Raw genomic sequence first — 27409 nt, 5'->3', positions numbered from 1 at the left:
GTGCAAGGCAGCGGCACCAGGCGACTGGGCGGCTTGCGGCGATCACAAGGAGGGCCGGGTCGTGGCCGGAAGACGCCGGAGGACGAAGATGGGTCCGGGTCGGGTCAGTCGGGTCGGCCGCGTGGGAGAGGAGAGAGAACGGAGAAAATGGGGGACTGTTCCGCAAAAAGAAATTGTTTCGTCCTTAAATGAAATTTCTGATTTTTTTTCGATATTTATAGAAAATTCCCAAATTTCAAAAGTTCATAACTTATTCATACGAACTCCGAATATTGCGTTCCACATGTCCACGAACTCGTATCGACGAGCTCTACAACTTTCATGAAGGAAGTTTTCCCAAATTTTGAACGTATAAAAAGTCAACTTTGTTGACCCCCTAAAAACGTTCGTTTTCGAAAATAAAATCGTTCGAACTAATTCCACACTTCTCCAAGCTTCGTACTCGCTCCTACTATCGTGAAATCATTTCTAAAAATCCACGGAATTTAATTTGGATTTTCCGGGGTATTACAGAAAGAATCTTCTAAAATTTGTTTTCTTAAATGCAGACAACTTCTTAGTGGAATTTGTGAAGAATTTGTTATATCTCATTGCCAAAGACTGTAGCTTTACTCAGGGGCGGAGCCACATATAGGCCAGATTGGGCACTTGCCTAGACTGAGTTTTTCTTGTTTACCTTGATTTATATATGTTGGCTGAAGGAAGCTACCTAAAACATAGCAGAAAAGGGCAAAACCAGATGAATCTTGCCTTACCTAGGCTGGGTTTTTCTTGTTTGCCTTGAATCTTGCCATACCTAAGAAACTTTTCTGGATCCGCCACTGGCTTTACTCTATGTAGCATAAATGTATTAGTTGCTGTATCTTTTCCTCCAAATCATTCTTTTAATGAATGTTACTATTTTCTATTTTGACAATGATAGGAATATTTCTGTGAAATAAGTAATTTCATTGGCTGGCTTGGATGGATTGGTTTTTGGCTTTAGGAGATAGCAATGTTCATGCAAAGAATGATTTGAAGGAAAAGATACTGCAATTGGTAGACCTATATATTACATAGGTAAGGCAAGGATCTTTGGGAATCTGATATAATTGATCCAAGAAGATCTGCAACGTATAAGACAATGAACATGTAGAGTTATTAATATTATAAATTGACATGAAAAAAAAAACATAAATAAATAAATACTATTGTGTTCGATTTGATATGATGATGTTAATAGTTGCTGCAATGCTTTATTGAAGAAATTGATGGCATTGTATTGGTATCATTTTGTACAGGATGATTCTCTACCTCGAAATGAAGGTGAAATTATTAGGTTTTGTAAATATTGTAGGGGTTGGTTCGGTTCTGTACCGTAGCCGCATGCGCAAAACCATCTACCATACCGGACTAGTTTGGTACATAAAATGTACAACCATTACCGGCCATAGAAGTCGGTATACCAACTTCTTATACCGACTTCTCGGTATACCGAGAGACTCTGTTGGTATTGGTTAGTTGGACCTTCTTTAACATACAGCAACATTCCATATTCCATATTTATGAAGGAAAATGGACTGTGTCCCTAAAGCATACACCTTTTTTTTTTTAGTTTTTTTTTTTTGGGCAACTTTTGAATTATATTTATTTGCTAGAATCCAAATTTAAGTATTGGTTGGTCTTTGATTCATAAATTAGGAGGGGCAGGGCATGTCAAATCAAATTTAAAACCAGCCAAACACACCAAAATAACCAAACAGTTTGGACTTTATCAACTAAATTGTCAATTACGACAAAATTAGAACCATTTAATTTTTAAATTTGTGATGTGTTAATAAGGATTCTTTAAATATATTTGTCAGGTGTGACAAATCTTCAAACAGTTTAGACTTTATCAACTAAATTGTCAACTACGACAAAGTCAAAACCATTTAATTTTTAAACTTGTGATGTGTTAATAAGGATTCTTTAAATGTATTTGTCAGGTGTGACAACTCTTCAAACAGTTTAGACTTTATCAACTAAATTGTCAACTACGACAAAGTCAAAACCATTTAATTTTTAAACTTGTGACGTGTTAATAAGGATTCTTTAAATATATTTGTCAGGTGTGACAACTCTTCAAACAGTTTAGACTCTTCAAAACCATTTAATTTTTAAACTTGTGATGTGTTAATAAGGATTCTTTAAATGTATTTGTCAGGTGTGACAACTCTTATTTACAGGGCTAGAATTTGCATTGTCACACCCTATTGAGGATAGGATAAATGTTCTCGTCTTTCACTTGTTCCTAAGTCACAGGCTCATTATTATTTGCCTTTAACTCAATCCATTTACTAGGGTCTAACAAGCAAAGCCATACTGATCTCTTAGAAACACGCCAGACACACGAAAGTGAAGAAACACACCATCTTTTTCAGAATCCAATTAAAAAGTTAAACATGGTGGACAATCAAAATTACTGGGCAAATAAGTCAATATTATCTACCTTAGTTAATTTTATCCTTTCTAGAATCCAATTAAAAAAGTTAATCAAAATTACTTGGCAAATAAGTCAGTATTATCGACCTTAGTTAATTTTGTCCTTTTCATAATCCAATTAAAAAAGTTAAACATGGTGGAAAATCAAAATTACTTAGCAAGTAAGTCAGTATTATCTACCTTGGTTAATTTTATCCTTTTCGGAATCCAGTTAAAAAAATTAAACATGGTAGAAAATTGAACTTGCTGGGCAAGTAAGTCAGTGTTATCAACTGAATTTTTTATGCAATGCGTCATGGCTGAGGCTACTCTTTTTGATCTGATGGGTATCGGAGTCTGACTCTGTTACAATATTAAAGTGAAAATGAATTGGTGGGTACTATTATTTGCCTCCTTGGCTTCTTCTCATAGTGAAACGACACCCCTTAGATATCTCCAAATGTCATCACTCTCGTAATCTGTCACCTCACCATTTTTCTCAAGAGATTGAATGACTGCAGAATCTTCTACTGTTATATATATAGCCGTTTGATTCGTACCCAAAAATCAAAACTTTGACTCTAGCTATCATCGAACCCACTTCTCTCTTGATCTGGCTCCTAAGGCTCTTTGGTATGCTCTGGCTTTTCAACCTCCTTCATATTTGTTCATCGTGTTGTTGGTTTACTGTGATCATGAGTATGGTTTCGTTATTTCAGAGGATTGTTTATTGATTCTTATATAACCCTTCTGCAAAATCTGAGTAGCAATCCTATAACTCTTTTGTAGTTATTGATTTCTATACAACCATTTGCAACATCTGAATAGCAATCCTATTACTGTTTTATAGTTTGTTGATCAGGCCCGCCCCGGGACTAGGCGAACTAGGCCCGGGCCTAAAGCCCCTAATTTTATGGGCCTCGAGAAAAAATTATGTTACATATAGTCTACAAAAAAAATGTAAGGAAAATGAAAAGAGTGATTCTAGTTGGACCTCCAAATTTGATATTTGGAACTCCAACTTTTTTCAATTATTAATAGACTTTGTCAAGTTATATGAAAAGACAAATACGGACAAAGAGAGAAAAATGAATAAATAAATAAATAAATAAATAAATACTCTTCTTACCTCCTCCAATCAGATATAACATTTAAAAAAAATTTCTTCAAAATTTCCTTATATTGCCTATGTAGTTTTACAATTTACCTAAAATACTTAAGTAAAAATAATAATTTCTATACATGGCCCATTATTTAATACAAAAATAAATTCAAAACAATATGATTTGAAATTTTTTTAAACTAACCCAAAAACCCTTGAAATCTTTCTTTTAGCAAATTCAAAGAGATTCCAACAACATATCAAGATCGAGAACCAACCCTCTGATTAATTTTTGTGGAGGAGAGACTTACTCATAAAAGAGCAATATAATGTGATTTTGATTCATTCTTCTTCTCATGGTTGAAGAGAGAAAAAAAATAGAGTAACAAATTGTTATATCTCATGTTCAAGGGCGTTTTGGTAAAAATAAGGAGGTCTACTTAGCTTTTCAAGTATTCTAAAAAGTAAATTAGAGGTGTACTAAGTATATGAGGTCCAAATAGCAAATTTGGAGGTCCAACTAGAACCACCCAAATGAAAAAAGAATAGATAGATGGGTCTTTTTTAAGATCTGTTTCTATAAGTCGATCTTTTATGGCTTGTACTTTTAGTGGGCCTTTTGGGTATCTTTTCTAATTAAGTCTCACTTAATTTATTTTTGATGTATTGTAGTGTGTATTTATTGAGGTTGTTTAACTTTTCATCTTAATCAATTTATTTTCTTATCAAGTTGTTAGAATAAGAAATATTTTGTTTAATTTAATTTATTTATTGATTATGTTAGTTTAATGAACACCTTCGTATAAAAAAGTGTAACACAAGTCATATTTCAATGTTACTTTATTTGCTCATAATTTGGAATTTTGGTGTTTTTTCCTTCTTCTGTAAAATATTCATTGAACTCATTTGGTCTTCTACGAAATCTTTAAGTTTATTTAAATAACATTTTTTATATCACTTGGTTAAAAATAAATAATTAAACATATTAAAATGTCCTAACCCTCAAGCCCTATGTATTAAATTTGTTTTGAGCCTCCGAATTCACGGAGCCGGCCCTGTTATTGATTTCTACATAGCCTATTTGCAACATCTGAATAGTACTCCTTATAAACTGTTTTGGTTGAGGCATTCAGAAATTACATAACCCATGTCAATAATTTTACTTAGAAAGTAAAAATATCAACTTTGTGTATGATTTGAAGTGTAAAACTTGGGTCGTTGTTTAACTAGAGCTTTATCTTGATATTGGCAGAAACAAAATGGCACCTTGTCAAATTTTGGTTCTTTTGTTAGCTGTGCTAGTGCTGGGATTAAGCCTACCATGTTCAGATGCTATTCGGACCAATAAGGTTAAGACCAGGACTAGCGTTTATGTCTCCCCTGAGTTTGTGTTGGGACCAGGGTCAGTTGCAGTCAAGTATTTCTATAACATTCACTTCCCAAGAGGTCATATTGCTATGAAGTATTTCAATGCTGAAGTGATCGATGAAGAAGGGAATCCTATTCCTCTTTATGATACTTATCTGCATCATTGGGTTCTTGAAAGATATTACGCCCAGACAAGTTATGTGGAGTCAAGTGGTTTCGAGGATAATAAAGATCCGGAGTTTAAGATTGTGAGAAATAGTGGATTGTGCCAGAATAATGTTCTTGGTCAGTACTATGGACTCGGGTCAGAAACACGAAAGACAGATACACATGTACCGGATCCTTTTGGAATAGAGATTGGCAACCCTGCAGAGATTCCTGCTGGATATGAGGAGAGATGGATGCTCAATGTTCATGCTATTGATACTCGGGGTGCAGAGGATAGGATGGGATGCACTGAATGCAGGTGTGATCTGTATAATGTAACAAAAGATGGACAAGGCCAGCCGTTGAGGCCTGGGTACACAGGGGGTTTGGAGTGCTGTTATGATGGTACACAGTGCAGCGTAAAACAAGGCTATAATGGTGTCAAGAGAAGCCTCTACTTGAGATACACTGTGAAGTGGGTTGATTGGTCCGATTCCATTGTGCCTGTCAAGATTTATATCTTTGATGTCACTGATAGAACAAATCATTCATCAGGACCCTCTCTTAAACATGATTGCCGGGTAAGTGAACTTGACTAGCTCATTGCATAACAAGTTGTAATGTTGGTCTCTGTAGTGTTGATAGTTTATCACTGTTCTGCCTGCTCTATTTTTCTTTAGATGCTAAACTGTCTGGCTTTTTATTGCACAGATCGAATATAATGTTGAGCCTTGCAGTACTGTCGATACGGTAAATGATCAGTGCTTTGACAATCAACGGGCAATGGTTACTATGCCAACTGGTGGTTATATCGTCTACGGTGTTGCCCATCAGCACACTGGGGGACGTGGCTCAACTCTGTATGGAGAGGTGCTTTTCTTGTACTCATAGTAATCTTGTTTCTGCTAGGCCGTATAGTAGTTTCTCGCTGGCATATGCTGGGAGTCATTTACAATAATCTCATCCAATTCATTCGCTTATCTTTTATATATCTGAAATTGTCAACTCATCCAAGCGCAGAGTAGTTCACATGTCTTAGTTTCTATAGAGTTTTTCTAGAACATCAAGTATATATCAGTTTGGCTGACCTCTATATGTAGTTTAGTAATTGTTAAACTATAAACACTTCGATGACAGGATCATTCTGGAATCCTAATTGTTTGATAAGAGGTCTATCTAGTCTAATTACTTGTTAGCCTACATGGCTACAGATACTGCTGAGTATACCTGATCCATTGATTATTATAATGCTTGGGGCTTTACAAGGAAGTCTCATTACTAATAAGTAATTATTATCTTGGAGCTATTTGGAACATTTAGCACTTACTGTCTCATCTAAAAAGCTGGTGTATGCTTCCATCGGCTAGAAAAAGTTCAATCCTGTTTGTGTATTGGATTGCTTATTTAAGAACTAAAGTTTTTGATACCAGACCGGTGCAAGTCTGGGCTATTCATGTGGTATCTAGGTTAAGCTTTATGCACTGCATCTTGGATCACATCCTTCAGTAATAGGAATTAAGAATTTACATGGCATCTCAGTATCAATTGGACTGTTTCTCGATCATCTCTCAATCGATTTGGCCTTTACAGGAAAGGATATTGTTTATGTAATGTATTGTCTGTAACTAATCTGCTTGTTTGTGATGATGTTAGGACGGACGGGTTATCTGTTCATCAATACCAATATATGGGCAAAGCGAGGAAGTAGGAGACGAGGCTGGTTACATTGTGGGAATGTCAACTTGCTATCCACATCCTGGCTCTGTCAAAATAAAGGATGGGGAGACTCTGGTTCTGGCATCTAATTACAGCAGCTCGCAGCCGCACACAGGAGTCATGGGCCTCTTCTACATTTTGGTTGCGGAGGATCAGAAAAATATTTGAGGTGGAATGAATATTTTCATTGATACTAGAAAATTATATACATACTAGGTTCTTGTACGTACAACAAATAAATCCCTACTAGTTAGGGATACAAAAAATATTACAAATAATCTTCTAAAGATACAAATAAGGGTGCGACTATCATCACCCTATTAACTACTTTATTGAGAATATTTGAAAAATGACCAATTTTGAGCATTCAATGTGACTTTTAACCTTGTTTTTAAAAATAGTTGAAAAATGACTACAGAAGATATCATACTTACTCTTGATGATCTAAAAATCTTTTCTTTCTCTTCCTCTTCTCTCTTTCCACGACCTTTACCATCATATTCTTATTTTCATGGTAAGCTTGAGTTTGATACATACAAAAAGTCTTTATCATCTCTTGTAAATTCATCATCTATGATATTACTTCAATTCTCTCCATTAACTAGATTTCTGTGAACTTCATTTTCAATCTTTCTTAGGCCCCGTTTGGGATTGCTTCACTTTAAAAAAAAAAAAAATCAGCTTTCGTTCAAAATTTTAGATTTTATTGTGTTTGGTAAATAAATAAAAAGCAACTTTAATTAAAAGTTATAGGTCATTGGCAGCCTAGAGGTTGCTTTTAGAAGCTGTTGTGGATCAAAACACACTCTGCAGTTGTTTTATGTACTGACAACACTTTCAAAAATATTATTTATCAAACGCGAAACTGTTTTAATTCACAGCTGATTATTCTCACAACATAGCAGCAGCAATTTTTTTAAAAAAAATCACAGCAATCCCAAACTAGCCCTTAACCCGCAACTTCCTATTCCCGAAAAAAAAAAAAACAAAAAAACTCAACTTCCATTCTCTACAAAGTACAAAAAGTCTTTATCATCTCTTCCATTTTCAGTTTTTATTCATAGGAGACTATCCGTGAATTGAATCATGCCTATGTATAATGACTAGAGAAAATTAGAAAAAAACCCAAAAAATGAAGCTCATTTTAAGAGAAACCCAATCATATGTTTTCTTTTAATCTACACCCATTCATATAATTAAACCTACCGTATAGGTTTTAAGCTATAATTAAGTTTTTTTTCTCATTTTTTTAGTTTGACTATTTTACCCTTCTCGTCGAAAAAGGAAAATATTCCTCAAATATAGGTGTTTTTTTTAAATTTAAATATGGCATCAGTTATAAACAAAAATTAGAATTTAATACCATCAATTTATTTTTCCTGATTTAAAAACGATTAATTACCTTAATTATTGTATATCTCTTCCTTTCTGATTTGACCTATATATTTTCCATTTTTTAGTAGATATGTTTGTGTAGATAATCCTATTATTAAATATGTCAACGTGATTAATTGCCTTAATTATTGTATGTAACTAATGTCATATTTTAGGAGATATGTTTGTGTAGATATTCCTTATTTAAAAAGATTAATTGCCTTAATTATTGTATATCTCTTCCTTTCAGATTTGATCTTTATATTTGCCATTTTTAAGTAGATGTGGTTGTGTAGATATTCCTATTAGATTTCGTAGATAATTTCTCAATCTGATTAAACATCCTTTTGTGGAGGTATTCTTATCATGTAGTGATTAAACATCCTCTCATCAAGGTATGTCATTTTGCTTTTCTTTTTTTCCCTTTTTTTGAATGAAATTTGATTCCCCATTCCAATAGGCGTAGGTATAGAATCAATATTCCATGTTCATTAATTTTCCATAATAGGGTCCATGCATGTTATTCATCTAGAGGGTGCAATCATTGCAAGGACCAGCTTTGATTCAAAAACATTAGCATTTCCAATTTATAGTCACACTACATATAAGGATATTATGTGAGGAAATATGGTTACATGCTTCTATAACACAGGAAAATAAATATGGTAACATGCTTCTATAACACAGGCAAATAAATCAATCGCAGCTTCAGTAGATAACTATGCACACAACAACCTGCACACCGACAGCTTCCTCATTCAAGATGGCTAGTACATCCTTAACAAATACTCCTGACTTCACTCCATGCCACAGGGGCGACCTACATGCATACATACCAACTTTCACCGGTTACAGCACAACATAATGCAAACATATACAGCAACCTTCTCATGAAGAGGTACGAACCCTATGTGATACGGAGACACCAACTTGAATAGGAACTCATAAAAAGGGTATCCCATTTTTATCCATAATTGTACCACTTACTTGTTCTCTCTTTTCGCCAAATAAACCTTAAGCCTCTTTGCATCAGGAATCGTCATGCACTTACCAACCCGTAGTCTCCAAACACCTATGTTTTGATCTACTGTTGGGTCTTCTTTTTCTTGGAAGGCGATTGTACGACAAAATCATCATCGTCCTTCTTAACAATTTCAGCTTTTGCTTTTCCTTTCTTGGTCCTCTCAGTGATGAAGTCGGCTAAAATAAGGGGTTTTTTGCATTTAGACCTCGACCTCAGGTTCATTGAAATTTGATTCTCATTCTCAACCACTTTGTTACTCGGAGCATATTAATCATACCTGCAATCAAGAACTTGTATAGTCTATCATACCTACTCAATATCAAAAACCTAGAACCATCACAAAACAAATACCTCTTCGTCAGGAGCACACACACCTTTTGAATAGGTAGCAACCACAATACTCATGAACCGTACCAATCGGATATGCTGTTGAACACAGGCAACCCACCAACATCTGATTGTGCAATCCATTTATATCACAAGCTTGTAGAGATATTGACACCAGCTTTGAATGTACAGATTAGACTTTTTAATGTGAAGATTACGTAACCTCCAACCCAGAGGAGAATTTTCAATTGCTGAAATCAAGGGTTAAGTAATTCTGGGGTGACGTCTATGGGCAGCCGTTTCATGATCGACTTCCATCGGCAACATTACTGGATTTTATTATCAATCCTATTTAATAGGTGAATGGGAAATTTGATAGTGGCAGCTTTAGTAATTCTTAACAACATTGGGTTTTATTATTTATTCTATTTAATAGGTTTTTTTATTTTGCATAAACCTAATTAATTGGTTTGGGTGTATATTAAAACACTCTTATGGATAGGTTTATTCTAAAAGAGGTGTGTCAATTTGGGTGTATAATCAAATTCCCCTAATGACTATAATCATACTAAGTTGTGGAAAGTACGAATCTAATTGTATAATCAACATATAAACCATGCATAATCATTATAATTCTTATTTACACTTGATTACTAGATCACAACTCACACGTACCACAACTAGTTGTTGATCGTTCGAGAAGTATAAACATATAATGATAAAAGATGATCAAGTGGGTAATTGTCTAAAGAGATGGGCCTCCTGGTAAGAGAAGTAAGCGGAGAGATTTCGTCCATGAATTGCAGTTTGCTGCAAATGGGTTTTGAGGAGTGGTCACTGGTCACAGAAGAGGTGGGGATTTCAATCCTCATTGAAGATAGAAATTAGTCTTCGAATACTCTCGTGGGTTTTCGGTATTCTTACTCATGCCGGTGCTGTTAGAGAGAAGTTGGGGACATGATTCTGTAGATCTATTCAAATTTTTTCTTTTTTTTTTGAGGGCAACGGAAGACTAATCCATTGATCGAAATCATAACGACCTCACTCGCTCAAGCATGAAGGGTACAAACACCCCTCATATTACAAGGCAAGCTCAATAGAGTTCTACAACCAAAAGGAAATCAAAACTAAAGTTCCAAAAGAAAATACTAGCCAAAGCAAAAGAAAAGTACGACACTGTGATAACCTACGCCTTCTAACACGAGACACTTCCTTGACCGCATTGACGCCTAAGACCCTACTTGGTGTACATCGCTGCCATCAAGTAAGACACGTCACATCCTAGTCGGCGTAGGGAATCGTCTCCTACCCAGATTGAGAGACGGGCACTGCTAGCCCAACCGCCTTTCCCTTCACACCAGGAGCTCCACCGTCAGGGGACCCCGACGCCATAGACTCAGAACCGTCTCCAGAGGACGCCGTCGATGTCACTTTGACCTTATTGCGGAAGCCACGAGGCCTGCCCTTCTTCTTGTACACCTTCGGGGCTGGAGACCACTTCCCATCAACCAGACCGGCATCAGAAACCTGGAACCCAAGATTTTCCGGCTGGAGAACGCCGGGAACCAAGTCCAAACCGTGTTTGGCACGCTTACCAGCTTTAGGGCCATCCTCAGCTCTGGGACGATGCATCCCCACCACCGGAGCTTGAATCGAAGTACCCTCAGTCCCGGGAGCGTCCAGTGCTGGAAGTTCATGGATCTGCACAACCTTCCTCTTCAGCTTTGGGACCTTGAAGGAAGAAAGCAGCGGTGAAGAAATAGAGGGCTGAACGTTGGCCCTAAAGACTAGGGCTGGAACGATCGTCTCATTCCTGGTTGCGATCCCGCCTCTTCCATAGCATCATTCTCCAAGGCCTCCACCCTAGGGCATCGCTGTCCCCCATGATTCAACAGAGCACAGGAGTGACAGCGCCCTAGAAGCCTTTCATACCTGAACCTTAGGGTTAGAACATTAACAGGAAAAACCCTAACCCGACTATCAAAGCGCACCGGATCATGGATAGAGAGAACAAGCCGGACTCTAGCATCTCCCCTACGCAGCGCTATGCGATCCACCTCCAGCACCTCCCCAATCGTCGCACCGACCAACCGGACAGTAGGTTCCGTCAAAATACCCGGAGGTGCCTTCCACCGTCACCCAAATCCAAACAAAATCCAGCTTCACGGTAGAGATCTCCAAGAAGCCATCATAATCATTCAGGAGAATCATGACACGTTGAAAACCCCACGGACCACCCTTCTTCACTCGAGCAACATCCCTTTCATGGGTGAACGTAAACAGAAAACGTTCACCCCGTGGTTGGACCTCCACGGTACCAGACAACCTTCACATCGATCTCACAGCACTCCGGAATGAATCCAGCACCAACCCCCTGCAGGTGTTAAGCCTCCCAACCAAATAGAAGTTTCGAGCCAAAAACTCCTTCCCAGGAACCCTGAGAATCCCCAAGTCAACCGGTTCTTCTCCGTCCTTGAGCGACAACTTGGTCGCAAGTCTGGCAGTCATGGAAGCGATCGCCGCAGCCATGAAACTAGGGCGCCGCACAACTTGGAATACTCGAAACCCTAACCCTAGCAGAGCGAGAGAGAGAGTAGGAGTAAAAGTCGCGGTATGTTTTTATGTTTTCTCAGTGATGACAATGTATTGAGCGCGTTGAGGGTGCAAAAATACTGGAGATGTATTCAATTTGACAGTACTGTAGTTTGCTAAATGGGTTCCATATGATGGTTTTTCACTCTTGGTATTCAATGAATAAAAAAGCACGTCGAAATATATGAGAAACTTGACGAGGGCATTTATGACTTTTTAACCCATTACATGGTCATTTTTCAACTATTCTAAGAAACAAGGTTAAAAGTCATCTTGAAATCTTGAATGTTTAAAATGGAGATGTGTATCAAGCAATTAGGGATGCTTGAATGCTTAAAATGGAGATGCCTACCTATCAAATTTGATTTGAAATATAAGATAATAGAGATATGTATTAAGCAATTAGGGATGTGTATTTAAAATTTCTAAGCGATGTTTTTTTATTTTTTTTATTTTTTAACACAGAGCACAGAGATCGGAAGACCTCGATCACTCCCTATTTATTAGAGAAAATAAATGAGTACACAAAGTTTGGGGTGATAGAAGTCAAACTGTACCCTGTAAAGACAAAAGAAATGAAAAATATATGATAAACAAACGGAAACGAAATTGGGTAAACCCAAATAACTCCTATTGTAGTTAGAAAGAAGGAAGTTAGGAGAACAACCCACCAAACCAAACCATCTGACGAGAGATTGAGATTAGCAAGAGCATAAAATACTTGGTTCCCCTCATGACAAATGTGAGAATGGCAATGCATTTAAGAGATGCGGTGTAAACAATCTAACAAATAAACACAAAGTCACCAAAAAATGTGGAGATTTGAGGAAGTTAAGAACCAGATCATATTCAACCTCTAACCACACATGCTTCAAGTCACTAACCCAAAATCAGCTCAATGGCTTTGATTACTGCCATGACTTCAGTAACAATGGAGATAAGAATATCCAGATTAATTAGAGAAAAATGCTCCAATCACATGACATCAAAATCTCGAAATCCTCCACATAACCCGTTTGACCAGAGGCATTTCTCCAAGCTCCATCCATATAAATTTTTAACCAATACCATTATAGAAGGAAACCAATTAACTTTAACACTACATGAAGTACGTCTAAGCAGGCAAGGGATCCGAAGCCACTTTAAAATGCTACAGTACTCTTGGAAGTTGTTACATATGGTACCTGAATCAAGCATGCTAGAAGAAATGATTTGCCCGCGAACCAATTGAAAAGCACTGGCCAAATTAACACAAGAACCATCATATTTTCCTTTCTTCCTAAACCTCCAGAGACACCAAAGCATCCCAACAAAAGCAATACGCCAAAGCTGATGCAATTGTGCACTACGGAGTAGTACGGCCAACTGATAAACCATGATGCAGCCTATCCAAAAAATAACCATGAAACCCACCTAGTCTAGTCTAAATCAAACATCCATGCAGTCCGCTGCCAAAGTGACTCCAGAAAGAGATAATTAATGTGTTCAAGTGATTCACAATGACCAAAGCATAGAAAACACCATATGCCAATTCATATAGTATAGATTACAAAGATTTTTTGCACATACGGGTAAAACTTTTGGTAAATATCTGTGTTTTAATAATATTCATAGCCGGAAGATTCAAACTTGAGACTCTCTGTGAAAAGATGAATGTGTACAACTGATCGAGCCGGCGGTGCAACACTAACAAATTCCAATGTAGGATCAAGACCAATCAATTAGTGGTTTTTATTTGGTTGTACGTCTTTATCCTGAACACAGAGCTTCTCACTGCACACTACATAAAACTTTATTCACATTATGTTTAAGAATTTCGTCTACATCAAGTCATCAAGGGAAGAAGAAGTAACTTCCACGAGTCTCGCACCAGTTGGACTGGACGTCTATAATATGAATCCCTACTTAGGTAGCCAATTTAGACTTTACCAGACTAAAGGATAACATGATGACCAGAAAACACTATGAATGTGTCAGACTTTGTGTGTTGACAGCAGAATATAGTATTAATATATATTACCTAATTAAAGTGGCACTGTGCTTCATAGAGTGGTGTAATGCTTAATTCCCGATCCTCCTGCTGTTAAATGTTTCATGCAAATGTTCATGATCAGAAAAGACTGTATGCATCTTCAATACTAATTCAGCTTTCATTGTTTACCACTCCTTCAACGAAGATGAATAGCCAAGAGGTTGAACTGCAACCCAGAGGTTAGTCCCTTTGTATCAATAGCATGCATCATGCATCATGTCTAGCCTAGCTTATTGAGTACCGAGTAAATAATCGAGGAAAATGCTTGGTTCACTCATTTTTTTTTCGCAGTCGCTCGGTTCACGCATTAATTTGTTTACCGAATAATATGTCATAACACCAAACACAAATTTGGTGGGTAAAATTTGGAGAATCCAATAAAATTATTTGAAAATAGTTTCTGAACATCAACTTTTATGTACATGTGTGCTGGTACCGGCCAGTTGGAGACCGAGACCAGATTCACCAACAAACACTGGCCTAAACTCTTTTGGTAACCGATTGGAATCAACTAATTACAAGTGGTGGCTTCGTGTGACCATTTATACCGTCTTTCTTCTCGCCGGAAAATCTACAGCGACACTCTTGGGAAGATTGTACTATGATCAAGGTGGCAATAGCAAATGGATCGCAACTTTTGTTCAGTCCGCCGGCTTCCCAGTTCTTCTTCCTCTCCTCTGTTTCTTTTCATCAACAACCACATTGTCTACAAACCCTGTTGGTAGTACTACTTCATCTGCTTCCAAATTACCCAAACTCACAACAATGGTATTCCTCTATGTTGCCCTTGGCTTGCTTTTGACGGCAGACAACATGAGGTACTCTTACGGGCTTCTCTTTCTCCCCGTCTCTACTTACTCTTTATTATGTGAAACCCAATTGACCTTCAATGCATTGTTCTCTTTCTTTCTGAACTCTCAAAAATTTACTCCTTTTATATTCAACTCTCTTGTCCTTGTCACTATGTCTGCCTCCGTTCTCGCAATCAATTCTGACTCTGAAAACACTACCGATCGCATCTCTAAACGAAAGTATGTGATCGGTTTCTTGTGTACCCTCGGCGCCTCCGCGACTTACTCATTGTACCTTTCCCTTGTGCAACTTTCATTCCAGAAGGTGATAAAAAGATAAACATTTTCTACTGTCTTAGATATGCAATTATACCCATCATTTGTTGCAACATGTGGTTGTGTGGTAAGGCTTTTTGCAAGTGGGGAATGGAAAGGGTTGGAAAGTGAGATGAAGGAATACAAAGAAGGAAGAATCTCTTATATAATGAACCTGCTCTGGACTGCTGTGTCATGGCAAATTTGCTCGGTGGGTTTGTTGGGGTTGATTTTTGAAGTGTCTTCTCTCTTCTCCAATGTCATCAGTACCTTGGGTTTGTCACTAGTTCCCATTCTTGCTGTCATCACTTTACATGATAAAATGGATGCAATGAAGGTGATAGCAATGCTTTTGGCGATCTGGGCCTTTCTTTCCTACATATATCAACATTACCTAGATGACTTTTTTTTTTTTTTTTTTTTTAAATAAGGGATGAGGCGATATCAGCTCCTCGGAAGTAGACGATTTAGGGAGCGAGTCCCACCCTCAAACCCAAAGGTGAAGGGTCTACTACACTCTGGGAGCCCACCACCCGTCCCCTTATTTAAAATCCAAGGCAAACAGAAATGGCAACAAATTTCTAGGATTGCCTGAGAGAATTCTGAAATTAATTTCCAAGTTGATGTTAATTTTTATAGCATACCGAGTCGTTTTATGGCTTTAAGGACTTGTGGGTTCTGGTTATGGTTCTGTTTTTTGTTTTGATAAGATACGGATGGGTTCTACGAAGAGATACCTTTACTGATTACGTCTTGGTTGGCGGACGAAGGGCGACTACTCATCCTTCTGGTCTGCATCGAACGAGGTGGGTGCAGGTGGCGGTGATTGGGCGGGTGTCCAGGCGGGCCCGGCAGGGGCCTTGGTCAGAGGGTGGGTGCTCGGTCTCAGTGTTGGGCCTCCATTTTGCTAGGCTGGCTTGGACTGGGCCTGCTTTGTTTTGGGCCTTGTCTGTTTGGGTTTTTTTTTTCCTTTCGAGCATAGTTTAATTCTTTTAGATTTGTTCCCTAAGGACGCCTCCTCTGCGTAGGGTGGTCCTAAGGTTCAATGGATAATATTAAGGTAAGTTCTTGGTTTTGTTCCGGTCCTTTCCCTAGTAGTGTCAGGTTACTAGTTCCTCTAGTCTTAATCTTAGCATAATCTTAGGTTGCCTTTAATATCTTGTTTCATTTGGTCAGAGTTGGTCCTGAGTCTTTCAAGGCCCTGGGCGAGAATTATTCTTATGCCCCGTATTTGTATATTGATTAACTCGAATATAAGTCATTTTTTCTAAATTTGTCAAGAGTGCAACAAAGTCTATATAATTTCTAATTTCAGAATTTTTTGAAGAATAACACAACTACACAAATAAAATGACATTTCTTTCTTAACAGAAATGAAATTAAAAAATTGCAAACTGAGCTCAGAATGTCAATACCGACTCGTTCTTTAGAGTCACATATTACATTACAGATAGTTTACAAATTAAACTGAATGACAATTCAATAAGTAAACACACCCACCACAACTCACTACACAAAGGAAGACTTAAAACTAAGAGTACCCTTCGACGTCCGCGCTACCGAACGTACACCTCAGTTTCGACGACGATTAATCAATATTCTAACCTGCACAATAACCTCTACAACATGGAATAGTGCACCGGGATTGCAAACAACAAACCCGGTAAGCTTTTTAAGCTCGTATGAGTAAACTCAATTAAAATGACTCACGTCACTCATGCTTATAATTTCTCAGCTCGTGAGATAAATTAAAGCAACAACATTTAACTCCACAAAACACAACCAAACATCCAATCACACTAGATAAAAATTAGTAATCCCTGCATAGAAATTTAGTTCAGGAGATCACCAAAATCATATAATTCAAATCATAGCAAATCCTGCGTATAGTTTAGTTCAAGAAATTACATTAAAACAGACAATTCAAAAGGCAGTAATCCCTGCATATAACTTAGTTCAGAAGATTACATTAAAACAAACAATTCAAAAGGCAGTAATCCCTGCATATAACTTAGTTCAGGAGATTACATTTAAAATCAAACAATTAGAATGACACGGAAAATAGATAAAGAAGTCAAACAACTCACACTAGAGTCGATGATCACCCATCAACACCAAAGTCGATGATCACCCATCAACTCCAAATAAATCATCTCACAACATGACTCGTTTTCAAAACTCGACATCCTTACCCCTTAAGGTAACATACATCACAAAAGTGATAAAAAAATCATATTATCCCAACTCACCCATAATATGAAACTCAAGTCCCTCTTGGACAATAAAAGAAAGAACCCACCCGAACTCTCTTTTAAAAACACGTGTACTCATGAACCTCAAGTGACCCAACGCGTCACTCCCATGTAGTACGTACTCATGGGCCTCAACTAACCCAACGCGTCACTCCCATGCAGTACAAAGGCAGACAGACTAGAGCTCTAACTGATCGTAACCACTAACCTGGCCAAATGTGTGGTTCCCGATATACTTGCCTCAGTCACCACTGTGACACCAGATCCGTAGATCCGAAAACAGTCACAACTGTGACACCAGATCCATAGATCCGAAAATATTTATAAAGTCCCACACAACTCAACACATCACACTCAACACAAGATACTCTTTAACACAATCACATCTGTAATACCCCGGAAAATCCAAATTAAATTCCGTGGATTTTTAGAAATGATTTCACGATAGTAGGAGCGAGTACGAAGCTTGGAGAAGTGTGGAATTAGTTCGAACGATTTTATTTTCGAAAACGAACGTTTTTAGGGGGTCAACAAAGTTGACTTTTTATACGTTCAAAATTTGGGAAAACTTCCTTCATGAAAGTTGTAGAGCTCGTCGATACGAGTTCGTGGACATGTGGAACGCAATATTCGGAGTTCGTATGAATAAGTTATGAACTTTTGAAATTTGGGAATTTTCTATAAATATCGAAAAAAAATCAGAAATTTCATTTAAGGACGAAACAATTTCTTTTTGCGGAACAGTCCCCCATTTTCTCCGTTCTCTCTCCTCTCCCACGCGGCCGACCCGACTGACCCGACCCGGACCCATCTTCGTCCTCCGGCGTCTTCCGGCCACGACCCGGCCCTCCTTGTGATCGCCGCAAGCCGCCCAGTCGCCTGGTGCCGCTGCCTTGCACCGCCGTTGCCCCCAGAGCTGGATCGAAGCGACCCCAGGCGGAGTAACCGACCCGACCGGATCTCAGCCGTGCCGGCGTTGCACGGGCCGATCCTCCCCATTTTCGTGATCTCCTCTTCCCCCTGATCATCCCCATATAGGCCTTGCTTGACGATTTGGAGTGTGGAGTGAAAGATCACGAGTTGAAGATTTCGACGTCCCTGATTCAATCTGGAATCTGATCAGACGCACGAGATTAATCCAACTTCAACGCTTGATCTAGGACGATCTAGGCCGAACCAGGCTTAGCTCCAGGTATGAAAGTCGACCACCCTTTCATTTTGAACCAGTTTGTAGTTGGTCACTTTGCCATCTGAGGTGGTTGACCGGAGTTGACCGCCGCGTTGACCGCCCACTGACCACCGCTTGTGGCGGCGCATCAGACCATATTTCGAGTTTTCATTATCTAGGCGATGATCTATGCATCCATACGAGCGTTTTGATATATAACATGGTCATGTTAGAAAAAGTTGATAAATAGTGGATTTACGTTTTGACGTTACTATTTAACGTTTTTACGTTTATCTTCGGTTTACGATCTGTGAAGATCTGACCATCGGTTTTGCTTCAATTTTGGATATGTTGATCGTATGACTGTCCCGGTGACCTTGTGAGGTCACGGGCGAAGATCCGACCGTTGGATCTTCGTATAATTGAGAAATAGTGATTCGGAAGGCGATTCGTGAGAATCTGACCGTCGGATTTTCATATAATTTTGTGGAGATGTTAGTAAAGGCGATTCAGGAAGATCTGACCGTTGGATCTTCGTGATAATTTTGGAGGATGATCCTAAAGGCGATCCGTGAGGATCCGACCGTTGGATCATCATTAAATTCAGATCCGACCGTTGGATCATCGTTTAATTTGAATCTGAGCGTTGGATCGTCGTTTAATTACATATTTGAGTTGTTTGCTAAGTTAAGATCGTATCTGACTAGGTGATTGACGGTTTGAGTTGGTGGACGATTGTGGATCGTATTTTGAGCTGAATTGAAGACGCAGCGGGATTATCGAGGTGAGTAAACCTCACGTGGTTCATATTACGAACCCAATACAATTAATTGCTTTATTTTGTTGCAATCATATGAACTATTGTTGGTGTTACTAGACATTCCTGTGTGAATGTCTGTATATATATTATTACGTGAAATAATATGTATTGTTGGAGTTGTGTTGAGTTATTGTTGAGAAACAATATATTGTGAGAGATATTGAGTTTATTGTTGAGAAACAATATATTGTGAGAGGTGTTGAGTTTTATTGTTGAGGAACAATAAATTGTTGTGATCTGTGGAGATCACTAGGTCACGAGGTGACCATGGCATCTATTAGTGAATCACGCTCTCGTACCGGGCTGGTGGTTATTAATAGTATTAAATCGTAATCACGTCTGTGGCCGGACGAGTGGTTACGTTCAGTTAGAGCTCTAGTCTGTCTGCCAAATGTGGAGTGAACTTATGAGTGAAATTGAGAGTAACTCATAAGTGTCAATATATATATGGTAACCTTATGAGGGAAATTGAGAGTAACTCATAAGGGTCTATATATATATATGAGTCTGTCTACCAAATGTTGGGAAATCTTATGAGCGAATTTGAGAGTAACTCATAAGTGTCTATATATATATATGAGAGTGAGTGATCTTATGAGCTAAATTGAGAGTAACTCATAAGTGTCTATATATATATATGAGAGTGAGTGATCTTATGAGCTAAATTGAGAGTAACTCATAAGTGGCTATATATATATATGAGAGTGAGAAAGTAACGTGGGTTTGTGGTAGTCTTGAAATCTAATAAATCAACAGTTCTTTCTTGTTTACTCATACTGGCTGTAAAAAGCTTACCGGGTTTTGTGTTGTTGCAACTCCCGGTACACTATTCAAATTGTGTAGCGGGTAATCCTACAGGACAGGAGAACCAGGACGGTGATCGTGCGGTTAGAGCAATTGTTAGAGTTTTACAACAATTGTAAGTTGTGAGGTGTGTTATGCTCATTTGAGCTTTATAATATATTGTGAGAGTGAATTGTAATAATGAACTCGAAGTTTCGAGATTTGGTTTTTTTGTAATTGTAATTATTCAGGTTTCGGATTTGAATTTATTATTCAAAATTCGGGGCGTGACAGTTTGGTATCAGAGCGTAAGGTGCATATTTGGTGATGTGTCAATACCTTCCGAGTGATGGCCCGTCTGCAGCGGATCCCCATCGTGTGCTCTTCGGTATTGGCTAAGTCATTGGGTATGCGTGAGTGTTGGGAGTTGTTTAGGCCGCTAGGTCGTTTAGGGAACGTGAATACCTTCCCTATAGTATTGACTTGGTTAATATGAATTTGTATTTGACTTATACTGTGTTTTAAGTGTTATACATGTCTTAGCCAAGCATACTATACTCCTTAGGTGATGGAGATTCGAAGGGGTTGTACTTAGAACCTTACAGTTGTCTTGTAGGTTCGTATTGGAATAAGTTCAGTGGCCGCGAGTTACAATCCTTGAGGAATAGGAACCTCTTGATTCAACTCTGTTAAGTCAACGAGGATTGTTTTATGGAAATGAGGTTCTTTTGATTGTTGAAGTGTTTGGTTGAAGACATGGTGTGGACCTATGCACGTACCTAGTGTGGATACGAGTATGAATTGTTATAAATTTTGTCTTCTTAAGTTGGACGTACAGATGTTTAGATGAGGTATACGTATCAAGGATTAGATATCTTGTTTTATAAAGAGACGTCTTAGTGGAGTTTTGGTAATTGACATGTGATACGTGATTAAAGTGACTCTGAGGCAATTATGCTGACCTTGTGTGAGATTGAATTCTTAGTGTAGACTAAGAAGGTTGTGTGGTGATTTTATATACACTACGTGATGAACTTTTAGAAGGAAAAGTTATGAGTAAAAGTATGGGTTTTTCCCTGATGTCTATAGCAGACTTGTGAATATAGTTTTGTTCAAGTGAATGAAATTGAATTTTGAGGCCTATGTATGGTGCAGGAAGAAGCATGGAGGACTTGTTAGAGTCAGGCAAGGGTTTGCCTTTGGTGATTGATTTTAGGTGATATAGTTAAACGCAATTTCAGATATTGATTTTAGTGACTTTGTTAGGTATCCATAGTGGTTCAAGTGAATTACTATGTGATATGGAGTTTGATTCGATTTCTGAATCGCTAAATGTTAGGGATTGAATTGTGGTGAGTTTTTGTTGAAGCAATTGATAGATGGAATTATCGAGATTCTATAAGAGTTGTAAGAGTAACTCTAAAAACGTGGGTTTTTCCTAGCTAACTCAGGATGTGTTTAGCTTTATAAATCCCTAATCCTATCGATGAAATTGTTGTGTTTGGTTTGACTCAGAGGATACTAGCTAGACCTCGATGCGACTTAATTGATTGTTGGATTCTTTTTGAGTGATTGTTTTTATTGCATCATTATGAAAGATGTGTGCAGTAGAGTTGTTTATGGTTTTGAAAATAGTATTGGGTGACCAAGGTTCGATCCTTGGTGTTGTTGTTGGTTAAACAAACAGGAAAGAAAACATGCACACCATCTTATTGAGTTTATATTACAAAAAAAAAAGAAAAAAAAAGAAAAAGAAAAAGGAAAACGAGGACTATGCTGTACTAAGCCTAGTCAGCAGCTCCGGATGGGTTGAGGCTGAGCTCAAGAGAAACTGGAGATCCACGGTTGTAACCGCCTGAGCCACCGAAATAGTAATCATGTGCACTACCTTCCTCGGAAGTAGTCTTCAGGTTACCAAAGACGTCCTCGCCGTGCACGGGGAACAGAGGAAGAGTTTGAACCTCCTGGTGATCTCCTCCTCGTTGTTGCAGGGATGTTTGTCCTCCTGTTGTGCCAAAAGAGTTGGACTGGTATTAGTGTTGAAGTGTGAGGAAGAATATGAAACAAAATTTAAATCAAGAAATCCTTCATTACCAGTAGAATAGGTGGAACCAAAGTTGAGATCAATGGATCTACCATCATCAGTAGAACTAGTGGACCCAAAATTGATGTCAATGGATCCACCAGCTGGCCCAAAATTGATGTCGATGGATCCACTAGCACCAGTAGAACCAGTGGACCCAAAATTGAGATCAATGGATCTACCAGTACCAAGAGAACTAGTTCCCATGGGCACTGGAGCAGCCTGATTACACCTATTCATCTGCTTCTCTCGAGCCCTGACGTTCTGGAACCAAAAGTAAATGTTCTTACCCTCAACATACCCATACTGGTTCAGCTGGAGACAGATCTCGTGAATCTGCTCTGTAGTTGGGCACTTAAATCCCTTGACATAGTAAAGATCCTTGAGGATTCTTATTTGTTCTGGAGTAGGAATCCACCTGGTACGGCTTCGCCAGAAATCCATGTTGGCACTACTTCCAGCTGCTTGGGTGTTTCCTCCCTCCTCTGTTGGTTGCTGTTGTTGTGGTTCCATTTGTTGCGGGGTTTGGAGCTCCATTAGTTGCAGAGTTCGTGGCTCTTGGGTCATGGGGTGAGAGGATGTGGAAATCGAGGAATACATGGTTTAGTGTTTGAGGGAGATTTTGTTAGAAGGATTGGAGTTGTTGAACTGGTGATTGGAGATCTGAGATTCTCAGAGGAAAGATGAGATCGAATCTTCAAATGGAAGAAAAGATCTGAGAAAGAAGGATTGAAGATTTGGAGGAAAAGATTGAAGATCTGAAAGTTCAGAGGAAAGATGGGATTGAATCAACTAGATGGGAGAGAAGATCAGAAGAGAAGGATTGAAATTGATGAAGAAAGGATTTGAGTTTCGAGAGGAAGGCTGCAGAGTTTGAGAGAGAATGGCTGGGGAAAATTTCTTTTCTTTGGTGTGAACAGTTTTTCTCCAGGATGCACCTATTTATAGAACGAGGTGAGCAGATCTCCACCGTTGGATGGACGATCTCTGAGATTCAATCCACGCGTTGGATTAAAGTCGCCCCGAAACCCGGAAAAGCTGTTGGCGCGTGGAGAGCGTGTAAGGGGACCGAGGGAATCTCGAGGCGCTGTGGCAGACAGCTGTAGCCGAAAGCAGATTTGACTGCCGTAAATCACGGAAGGGATAAGCCGTGACACAAGTGGGCCGTACTTGGGCCTGTCTCGGATCAAGGCATCACTGTAGCTGTGGGTGGAGGCCTGATGGGCCGAGTTTCAGAAACAGTTTTGGACATGATGGGCCGAGTTTCTGAAACAGTTTTGGATGAGTTGGGCTGGATTTCTGTAACAGTTTTGGATACGTTGGGCTGGGTTTCTGCAACAGTCTTGGATGTTTTGGGCCGAATTGTTTAAACAGTTGAAACAGTTGGTTTAAATAAAAGGATTTGTATGGATAATAACGTGAGCAGCCGTGCTCGAGTGGTTGAGTGTACAGTTCGTGTACAAGAGGTCTGAGGTTCGAACCTCGCCTCTCGTTTATTTTTATTATGTTCGTTATGACATAATAAGTATAAAATTTGTACACATTATATTAAGCACAGCTTGTGCTCCAGTGGTTGGGGGACAAAGGTTTCGTGCGGCAGGTTGAGGTTTCGAACCTTGCCTTCCCCGTTATTTTATTTATGTCGCTTATGACATAATAAATATAACACGTGAGCATATATTAATGAAGGCAGCTCTTGCTTCAGTGGTTGGGAGCAAAACCTTCGTGTTTGAGGTCGGGAGTTCGAACCTTACCTCTTACAAATATTTTTGGATCTCGTATATGCTTGATATACGACGTATATACGGTATGTACGGTATACATACGTATATACGGTCTGTACGGTATGCATACGAATATACAGTTGTACGGTATGCATACGTATATACGATCTGTACGGTATGCATACGTATATACGGTATGTACAATTTCATACCGTAGCCGAGCTGGAAGTTGGTGGGCCGATTGGTAGGCCCAAATCGTAAGCCCAAATAGTAAGCCCAAATAGTAAGCCCGAATGGTAGGCCCAAATGGTAGGCCCAAATGGTAAGCCCAATTGTTCGGCCCGAATAGTAGGCCCAAATGTTAAACCCAAAGTGGTTTGGGCCGGTTCGAAATGTGGATGGTCCGATTTCTTCAGGCCCAAATGGCCAGCCCTAGTGCTTAGCCCAAGGATTGAACAAGCCCAAGTCATCGTCACTGGGTGACATATTTTATTGGCGTGCTTTTGGGGATGATTTGTTTTGAGTGATGCATCTCTATTGTTGTGAAGAATGGTGCATGCTTGAGTTTTACTATAGAGATTTACCGTGATGCTAATTGAGTAGCGAAACACTTTGTGGGAGTGTTTACTGTGCTTGTATGCCAGTACAGAGTGAAGATCTATGTAAGGATCTATGAGATGATCCATGTGATGATTTTGTGTAATTGATGTGGAGTGATGTTGAGCAGTTGTGTTGTGCGTTTACGTTTGTGATGAAAGGATTTAGTGGCCATAGGAATGTATTTTTATACAAAGGGCTGAGGCTTTGTAGATTACTACAGATTTGGAAAAGATGGAGATTCTATAGTTAGGTCAACCTTAATCGAGAGGAATTGACTTACGCTCAAATTTCGGGACGAAATTTCTTTAAGGAGGGTAGACTGTAATACCCCGGAAAATCCAAATTAAATTCCGTGGATTTTTAGAAATGATTTCACGATAGTAGGAGCGAGTACGAAGCTTGGAGAAGTGTGGAATTAGTTCGAACGATTTTATTTTCGAAAACGAACGTTTTTAGGGGGTCAACAAAGTTGACTTTTTATACGTTCAAAATTTGGGAAAACTTCCTTCATGAAAGTTGTAGAGCTCGTCGATACGAGTTCGTGGACATGTGGAACGCAATATTCGGAGTTCGTATGAATAAGTTATGAACTTTTGAAATTTGGGAATTTTCTATAAATATCGAAAAAAAATCAGAAATTTCATTTAAGGACGAAACAATTTCTTTTTGCGGAACAGTCCCCCATTTTCTCCGTTCTCTCTCCTCTCCCACGCGGCCGACCCGACTGACCCGACCCGGACCCATCTTCGTCCTCCGGCGTCTTCCGGCCACGACCCGGCCCTCCTTGTGATCGCCGCAAGCCGCCCAGTCGCCTGGTGCCGCTGCCTTGCACCGCCGTTGCCCCCAGAGCTGGATCGAAGCGACCCCAGGCGGAGTAACCGACCCGACCGGATCTCAGCCGTGCCGGCGTTGCACGGGCCGATCCTCCCCATTTTCGTGATCTCCTCTTCCCCCTGATCATCCCCATATAGGCCTTGCTTGACGATTTGGAGTGTGGAGTGAAAGATCACGAGTTGAAGATTTCGACGTCCCTGATTCAATCTGGAATCTGATCAGACGCACGAGATTAATCCAACTTCAACGCTTGATCTAGGACGATCTAGGCCGAACCAGGCTTAGCTCCAGGTATGAAAGTCGACCACCCTTTCATTTTGAACCAGTTTGTAGTTGGTCACTTTGCCATCTGAGGTGGTTGACCGGCGTTGACCGCCGCGTTGACCGCCCACTGACCACCGCTTGTGGCGGCGCATCAGACCATATTTCGAGTTTTCATTATCTAGGCGATGATCTATGCATCCATACGAGCGTTTTGATATATAACATGGTCATGTTAGAAAAAGTTGATAAATAGTGGATTTACGTTTTGACGTTACTATTTAACGTTTTTACGTTTATCTTCGGTTTACGATCTGTGAAGATCTGACCATCGGTTTTGCTTCAATTTTGGATATGTTGATCGTATGACTGTCCCGGTGACCTTGTGAGGTCACGGGCGAAGATCCGACCGTTGGATCTTCGTATAATTGAGAAATAGTGATTCGGAAGGCGATTCGTGAGAATCTGACCGTCGGATTTTCATATAATTTTGTGGAGATGTTAGTAAAGGCGATTCAGGAAGATCTGACCGTTGGATCTTCGTGATAATTTTGGAGGATGATCCTAAAGGCGATCCGTGAGGATCCGACCGTTGGATCATCATTAAATTCAGATCCGACCGTTGGATCATCGTTTAATTTGAATCTGAGCGTTGGATCGTCGTTTAATTACATATTTGAGTTGTTTGCTAAGTTAAGATCGTATCTGACTAGGTGATTGACGGTTTGAGTTGGTGGACGATTGTGGATCGTATTTTGAGCTGAATTGAAGACGCAGCGGGATTATCGAGGTGAGTAAACCTCACGTGGTTCATATTACGAACCCAATACAATTAATTGCTTTATTTTGTTGCAATCATATGAACTATTGTTGGTGTTACTAGACATTCCTGTGTGAATGTCTGTATATATATTATTACGTGAAATAATATGTATTGTTGGAGTTGTGTTGAGTTATTGTTGAGAAACAATATATTGTGAGAGATATTGAGTTTATTGTTGAGAAACAATATATTGTGAGAGGTGTTGAGTTTTATTGTTGAGGAACAATAAATTGTTGTGATCTGTGGAGATCACTAGGTCACGAGGTGACCATGGCATCTATTAGTGAATCACGCTCTCGTACCGGGCTGGTGGTTATTAATAGTATTAAATCGTAATCACGTCTGTGGCCGGACGAGTGGTTACGTTCAGTTAGAGCTCTAGTCTGTCTGCCAAATGTGGAGTGAACTTATGAGTGAAATTGAGAGTAACTCATAAGTGTCAATATATATATGGTAACCTTATGAGGGAAATTGAGAGTAACTCATAAGGGTCTATATATATATATGAGTCTGTCTACCAAATGTTGGGAAATCTTATGAGCGAATTTGAGAGTAACTCATAAGTGTCTATATATATATATGAGAGTGAGTGATCTTATGAGCTAAATTGAGAGTAACTCATAAGTGTCTATATATATATATGAGAGTGAGTGATCTTATGAGCTAAATTGAGAGTAACTCATAAGTGGCTATATATATATATGAGAGTGAGAAAGTAACGTGGGTTTGTGGTAGTCTTGAAATCTAATAAATCAACAGTTCTTTCTTGTTTACTCATACTGGCTGTAAAAAGCTTACCGGGTTTTGTGTTGTTGCAACTCCCGGTACACT

General features: G+C 39.0%; 1 protein-coding gene and 1 pseudogene across 1 annotated transcript; both read left to right on the top strand.

The window, feature by feature from the left end:
• The first annotated feature begins 2924 nt into the window (after positions 1–2924).
• Positions 2925–7139, top strand: LOC133710682 (uncharacterized). Its single transcript, XM_062136817.1, has 4 exons — positions 2925–3075; positions 4797–5640; positions 5771–5929; positions 6713–7139. The coding sequence occupies exons 2-4, from the start codon at positions 4804–4806 to the stop codon at positions 6941–6943; spliced, it is 1227 nt and encodes a 408-aa protein (XP_061992801.1). The 5' UTR covers positions 2925–3075; positions 4797–4803; the 3' UTR covers positions 6944–7139.
• A 7040-nt stretch (positions 7140–14179) lies between these two features.
• On the top strand, positions 14180–15660 carry LOC133711493 (probable purine permease 11; annotated as a pseudogene).
• The last annotated feature ends 11749 nt before the right edge of the window (positions 15661–27409 follow it).

The sequence above is a fragment of the Rosa rugosa genome, chromosome 5 (assembly GCF_958449725.1).
Source record: "Rosa rugosa chromosome 5, drRosRugo1.1, whole genome shotgun sequence".
NCBI lineage: Eukaryota > Viridiplantae > Streptophyta > Magnoliopsida > Rosales > Rosaceae > Rosa > Rosa rugosa.
This window is presented reverse-complemented; position numbering and strand designations above follow the sequence as displayed.